Here is a 7,818-nt window from a genome sequence, read left to right as displayed (position 1 = left end):
AGAATGAAAGAAAGAAAGAAAGAAAGAAAAAAATGAATGAATAAATAAATGAAAAATGATAAATAAAAAGAAATAGAAAAGGGATTTTTTTTTCTGAATTATTCTTATTATTCAGGGATATTTTACCAATATTAAAAAAAAAATTAAATTCAGGGGCTAAGTTTGCTAACATCTTTCATGTGATAAGAGGCATGATTTTGTTGTCTTCATTTGTCTTCATCAAAGCCAGTGTGTAGTGGCAGGGAAGAATGCTCATGGCTTTCAATCCAAAATTAGGGTGTCGAAAATCAACCCCCATCTCCATTATTAAACATGTAAAAAAGGGTATGTGTACGAATCTGGAACGCACAAGTTAACGAATTACATCATTCGACCATGGTTCTAGATGTTATGATGTATCTTCATGACACTAGCGTACCTACGGGGGGGGCAGGGGGGCAGTCTGTCCCCCTGACGAGCCACAACCCATGCAAAGAACGTATCCCTGCCCCCCCCCCCCTGACGAGCTTGAAGTTCTTTTTTTTTTTTTTTTTTTTGCTTGTCAATTTTTGTTCTGGTACGAAATCCTTTATTTGTGATTGAAGACCTTTTTTTGCTTCTCAATTTTTTTGGCGGACGTTTTTGTCGCCCCCCCCCCCCCCCGTGGAAAATCCTAAGTACGCCACTGCTTCATGGTTCGTCGTTTTGCTGACAAGAAAACTTAAAATTGAAGTGCAATAGCATGCCACCTTTCATTGTCATGTCTTTGTTATTACGTAGGCGTATACAAGTAGATTTCATAGTATGATAGTACCCGGATTTCTAACCTGACGCGGGCGGGTGCGTCCAAACTAAGTTAGGATATATTTATCAAGCAGCCGACAATTCGACTGTCATAACCAAGATTGTTTCCAAAGCGAAAGGATTCCTTCTCACCTTCGTCCAGAGGAATTAACAGTTGACTTGGCATTCTCCAACAGGTAGGCATTTCGTCATATTTCATGCACGTTTTCATAGAATTCTAATTTAACAAGTGCATTTCAATTGCAAAGTAGTGGTTATGATACATTATCCTTCTCTGCTTCCCAGCTCTCTGCTTCTGTATTTCACTGTTTCTTTAATCTAGTTTTCACCATCTTTTCCATCTTTCTATTCGCCTGCTATACTGCAAAATACAAACTTATATTGATTAGATTTTTAGTAAGCTCGGTGCAAGTCAACTTTAAGTCTATCCATGTTTTTACTATATTTTCTAAGTATAAAATGATGTTGTTCTACTCAAATTTGATCAGATCATTATTCAAATACGACTAACTTATTAGTGACACACATCTGGCTATTCTATCTATTCAATTTCTTATATCTGTTTTTTTAGAGTGCATACTATTCCCGTTTTATCAAACACCTTTAGTTTGAGAGGTGCAGTTAAAATTTGTAATGTAAACATGCCATTAAAACACAAGTGTGCCCCCTCCCTCTTGAAAGTAGGGCCTTTTTATATTTTTTACGTGTCAATTTTTTCGTGGACGTCTTTAATTTTGGGGTGAAAACCTTTTGTTTTGCCTATTCAATTTATTTTCGTGGAATCAATTTTCTTATTTTGGGGGGGAAAACCGTTTGCTTGTTTTTTCCTTGTCAAATTTTCCTCGGAAACATGTCCCCGCCCCCCTCCCCTTGGAAATCCTCGACCCACCCCTGATTATAAGAATATTATTGTAAGAATGTATGTGTATCTTGTTTAACCCCTTGCGTACATAAAATCCTTACTCAAGTGTTTTGAAAAACTAGGCTAGTTATATGACTTGAGGTGCCTTATTTCATCATCATTTTTTTTGATAGGGTTTAAGGCATTGTTTTTAGAAAGACTTTGTCAGTGATCATACTGTACTCCTTGGAACTATTATCAGCAACAGCAATATACAATGATAGAGTAATAGCTTGCATACTATAAGTGTCGCTTATGACTTACCTATAAATCTACTTTGGACGAACAGCTGTTACGTGCTCTGCATTTTAAGGACTATTCCTGCCTGTTACTCAATTACCTCACATGTTTAAGTGCAAAACAATGAAGACAGATTACCTTAAGGAAACAAGAAATCTGGAGTACATTTTGAAGGACCTTTTAAGGAAAAAGTCGTTGTTTACTTTACAGAAGCAGGAGCTTCCTCTGAGATTTTACAAAACTTCTTGTCCTTAGATTATCTTCCATTTCATGCAGGTATCCGATTAAATGATGATAAATTCAGCATTCTTTTTATCAAAAGATTAAAAGTTGCGACTCCAAAATCACGGGAGGTTATTTTTTCAGGTGTTATAATTTTAGTGTTGAACGTGTCAAACAGTGTCAAATGTAAAATTTGAGATTTAAAAAATATTGGGACTTTGATTACTAACCAGATATAACCTTGCTCCTCGAACGAGTATGCCGAAGAGTGTATGGCAAAGTGTGAACAAGATTTTCATGATGTTTTAAAGGCATTTACTCTGCTTGGAATTATTTCCTATACGTGCATAAATTATTATACAAAACATCTTTGCTTTGGCAAAGCTTTGTAAAACACACGTGTTGTTTGAAATTTATTAGATATATTTTTAAGGATGCCTCTCTAGATACTTGCCTCTTAAATAGGCTTATGTTTGGAATTGTTACACTATCAACTACACTGAAAAAACTCTGGTGTTGATTTAACACCAGTCCGGAATCTATATATGTCCACACCAGAGAAGTATTGAAACAGCACCAGTTTGGAATCAAATCCATGCTGTTTTAATTCTAATTGGTGTTTCTATCTGGTGTTAGACTGAAACCAAACTGGTGTAGTTAAACACTTCTCTGGTGTGGACATATAAAGAGTACGGGCTAGTGTTAAATCAACACCGGGGTTTTTGCAGTGTACAAAGATATGTGATTGAATGACTCTTGACTGTTATCAGCGGGAAAATCTTTTTATCCTCACAAATTCTCACTCAAAAACAAAAACAATCCTATGTAAAGTTATGTTTCATAGTGGAAGATAAAAGTTTGTAATGCCAATTGTTTGTATAACTATTTGGCTAAATTTAATTTATGAAATGTCTTTCAACCAGCTAGACTAGAGCGATTAACCTGAAGCAGTGGCATATAGAAATAATTTAAATAAAAATCACTTCCAGGAAACAATGTTGATACATGTATGTGTTTCGGTTTCCAAAGAAGTAAGCATACTTGACCGACAAATCGACAGATTGTCATCATGAAAGTAATTTTTTAGATTTTTTTACTGTCGTAAACAATATAAATTAATATCTCGTTGATAATAGATGGCCCACTTTTGGATAAACCGACTAAATATAGGAAATAAGGAAAACATTATTTCCAAGCAATCCTTGTTCTTCCTTAAAACTATATCATTTTTATTTTAACTAATACTGCTATCTCTGACTACCATCATTAGGCCTATCATGTTTATCATCATCATACCATTATCATATACTTTTCACACTGCATTTCCTTAACCCCATAATATCCTTAACCCCGGACTATCCTTAACGCCATACTATCTGCTTAGCCGGGGTTAACGCCTTAACCCCGGACTATCCCACAGCTCATGAATATTGATGATTTTACCATACAGAGCGTGGTTAACGTGCAATTTCGACTTCTGTGATTGGCCATTGACTGGCCCCCACTTTTCCTTAGCCCAGTTTCGTTTCACACTGCATCTCTTAGCACCGCAATTGTGGTGCTAGCACCAAAATAAGCCGGCTAACCCTGCTTTTTTTTTGCAGGGCCAAATAGTACCGTACTATTTACAGTGCTAGCCCACTTTGCTAAAACATAGTGTGAAAACGAAGTGGGCTAAGCTTAACCCCGGGAAATTGGTGGGGCTAAGGCCCCCACCCCCTTAGCCCCACTAATTTCCCGGGGTTAAGAAAAAAAAAGTACAGTGTGAAAAGCATATTAGTGTATTTTTTTAACCCTTTAGTAATAAGATTATCATCAGCATCATTACAATCTACTACCAGTAGTTTCACTATTCGCAATACATTTTCATTATTATAATGTTGTATGACTTTAGTCTTTTTATAGCTTAATGATAAATATAAATCATGACTAAACGGGCCAAAGGGCCGACTTTGTGATGTAATTTGGATAATTGTTACATATTTCATGATTTATGTTACATTGTGATACATTTATTTTAATGTGATTTACTATGCAATTTTTGATTTATATGTGATTAAAATTAAGTGGTAAAATGAATGTTGTGAACATGGATTACACAAAGATGATGGCAGTAACATGATTAAACTGCTCTGTGGCAGGCCTGCTGGCCACCCAGTAACATAAAATTAAACAAGCTGCATGCCACGCATAGTGTTTTATAAAACTTGGTGGATGGTCAGTTCCCCCATGTCTGCGCGGTCTCCCAAGTCTGCGCACCCGCGTATCTGCGCGATTCTAGTTACAGAAAATCCACAACGAGCACGAATTTTACACATGCACTACATAGACAGGTATTCATAAAAAAATCCGACTCAAAATGGTGGAAAAATAATGAATTCAGGGCATTTCATGTGACGGCCTCAAAATGTAGCCTTTGTCATCAAAATCCCCGAATCGTGTGCAAAGTGAATGAGTGCGCAGACATGGGGTACGATTTTTTTTTTCAATCTGAAAATGACTGCCGGAGGTTTTTTCAAGAAAATCCTATACTTTCACTTTTTAACGAGAAATTTGGTACACTTACTCTTAATAATATAAGGAACACTATTAACCAAAAGATTTTGTGAAATAGGTAGAAATTCATGTTAAATCTTAACTCAAATTGTTAGGTGCGCAGACTTGGGGCCCACCATCATACAATAATTGCATATACCATAGGGATGGTATTCCATTAACAGAAGTTCATTTAATCTTGGACTGAGGCCACATTATAAATTGAAGAGTGTCATTTGCCATTTGGTGCATCAAAACGAATCTTTTAAATTAAACTGTGTATGTTCTTTCCTTTATTATTTTATTACAGCAAAAATATGAGCATGGAGAGCTTAGGGAGTATGGATTCTGTCAATGACACAGAAGGTCCCCAAGTTGGAATGCTTCAAGATGCCAACGGAAACGGGACCATTGACCCAGAAGAGAAGGTCAGCATTGTTGCTATGATCTTCCTACCAATCATCATCTTCGTAGGTGTCTTTGGAAACACTCTTGTCTGCATTGCCGTGATCCGCATCCACAAGCTCCGCACAGTGGCGAATTCTTTCGTGGTCTCCCTGGCCATATCCGACCTCGCCGTCTGTGTCATTGTCCTCCCACTGGGTCTCTACGAAGCCATCAATTTCGGTAGCTGGTACCTTGGTGATATCCTCTGCAACACTTGGCTCTCACTGGACATTATCCTCAGTACTGCTTCAGTTTGGAACCTCTGTGCAATTGCAGGAGATCGATATCTGGCAATCACCAAGCCCATCTGGTATGCGAACAGAAGATCTAGCAAATTAGCTTTCATTGCTATTGCAGCGGCTTGGGGCTTACCGGTGCTACTCACGGTTCCTTCTACTATTTTAATGTATCATAACGCCCGTGATTATGAAAACGTATGCTACCTAAATGTCAATCTTTCGTATGTTATTATCGCTTGTATCCTTGCTTTCTTCCTACCGTGTGTACTTGTTCTTGGTGTCTACATTCGTATATTCATGGCCGCAAGGGATCACTTCCTCCGAAAACCGTCTGCAGCTCGTAACCGGAAGAAGTCCTCCAGCGCTGGCACTGACCGCAGTTTGGACAGCATGGGTGATAGCAGCGGTAATGCAAACGCGGGCGTTACGATCAATGGCAAGACGGAGTATACGATGACCGGAAGTGCGGGAAGTATCAACGCTCTCAACAACCCCGCAAGGAAGATCAGTACGTCTGCTTCGACAGAGAACTCCTTGGACCTTCTGGACAACCGTCCACCACTGAAACGACGCACGTCCAGGATCCCACGTATTTCTGTTAGCAGGGAGAAGAAAGCCGCCATAGTCCTTTCCATCGTTGTAGGTGCCTTCATCATCTGCTGGTTACCATACTTCACTGCTGTTCTTCTTTATGCTGCCTCTGGTGGAAGAATTGTGGCATCAGATGAGGCTTTCGTCGCATTTTCTTGGTTAGGCTGGTTAAACAGCATCATCAATCCCATCATCTACACTATCTTTACCAAGGATTTCAGGAAAGCTTTCAAATACATCTTAAAATGCCAGTGCGACAATTGGATACCAACGCGTACATCAAGCTCACGCTAGCAATGTCCACAATCTCGTAAATAAGACATTTGACTTTTTTTCTCAAATATATTGGACAGGTGTCTGATGATTCTTCTTCACCTGAAATGAACGATTGACTTGGACACTCGTGATAATGACGTCATGAGAGAGGAACAATTTTCAGAGTAAATATAGAAAGACATTGGACCAATAATGATAAAGCTACAGCATTGGCCTATAGTTAATGGCTACAGTTTCACCAATGAAATGATTGCCATAAAATTAATCGGTTTGGAGATGAATTTGTGGTGTAACTGCATCATATGGGTGTATTGCATTAAATCAATTTGCAATCGATTGCAAGCATACATTGTAAAAACTGTGGTGTTAAAGCTGACTCAAGTTGGTGTTAATAGAGGACCACTCCCTGAGGTGTTAAAATTACACCCTAGAGATTGAGTGTACATGTAACAACCAGAGGTGTTAAACTAACAGTTTTAATTTAACACCGGTGTAAATAACTGGTGTGGTACACCGGTTAGCACCACGGTTTTTGCTGTGTAGATTTGTGGTTAATGTACATTATGAAGCTTGCTCACGGGCATAGGTGCCACGGCCGGGAATCGAACCCTAGACTTTCCATGTATAGCCAGGCGCCTTAGACCACTCGGAATACTCGTCTTTATCTGGCCATTTAACAATATGAAATGGGAACTTACACCTAAACTCCCACAAGAAATCACCCTAAATTCTTAGATTTTGATCACTCTTACAAGGGCAGATCACGTGCAGGGCTTTAAGATGATATATTGTTTGCCAAACTTGTTCGGCAATAACCTACACACTTACTTGATTTGATGACGGAGAAATTTAGAGAGAGCTAAAAAAAAATAGACTACAATGACAATGTAAAATCATTTAGTTTTAGTTCACTCACGCAAAGCACTTGTATAATGGGAGAAATCATGTCACAGAAAATTCGGGGTTTGGGTTTGTTATGTTTTGTTTTGTTTTAACTGAGATTAGCTAATATTTCCCATTACGACCAAATGGGGAAAGGAAGTTGGTCTGTTAGATCAGCCAACTTTCCGAATTTTGATCTTTAGAGACTAAGATATATTTTGGCAAATACCCGTTCCTTTTTTGAGTGGGGGTGGTAAGTGGAGGGTCAGAAATTATATTTGCAACCTATGGAATCTCAAATGAATAATTTGTTTAATCGTTAATTTGGAAAATAAGACTTGTTCACGCAAATAATCTCAGCTAAAATAGGGAATATGTATCGTTTCCAATGACTTTTATGAAAACTTCAACATCTGTGTTTGCCAGTTATCAGTTTAAAATTTACGGTTTTTTTAATTGCGACTGTATGTATACAGTGTAAAGCGTTGCATAGCAATGATACATAGTTGTCACATGGTGAAATACTTCACAGTGTGTGATTTAATTCGTTCACTGTGTGAAAACGACATACACTGAGGCCCGTATTCTGAAGTCGGGTTAAACGTAGACCATGGTCTAACTCTGTGCTAAAAATATGGAAAGCCAAACGTTTCAAAATTCTGTTTACAGTGATTGTTGCTCATGTTTACTGTGCTCTTTACT

General features: G+C 38.1%; 1 protein-coding gene across 1 annotated transcript; it reads left to right on the top strand.

Moving 5' to 3' along the window:
- The first annotated feature begins 866 nt into the window (after positions 1-866).
- LOC121422100 (D(2) dopamine receptor-like) lies at positions 867-6,634 on the top strand. The gene is made up of 2 exons (XM_041616916.1): positions 867-959; positions 4,992-6,634. The coding sequence occupies exon 2, from the start codon at positions 4,999-5,001 to the stop codon at positions 6,250-6,252; it is 1,254 nt and encodes a 417-aa protein (XP_041472850.1). The 5' UTR covers positions 867-959; positions 4,992-4,998; the 3' UTR covers positions 6,253-6,634.
- Positions 6,635-7,818: the final 1,184 nt, after the last annotated feature.

This window comes from Lytechinus variegatus, chromosome 9 (genome assembly GCF_018143015.1).
Source record: "Lytechinus variegatus isolate NC3 chromosome 9, Lvar_3.0, whole genome shotgun sequence".
NCBI classification, from domain to species: Eukaryota; Metazoa; Echinodermata; class Echinoidea; order Temnopleuroida; family Toxopneustidae; genus Lytechinus; species Lytechinus variegatus.
Note: the sequence above shows the minus strand (reverse complement) of the source record. Positions and strands in the feature narration are given on the sequence as shown.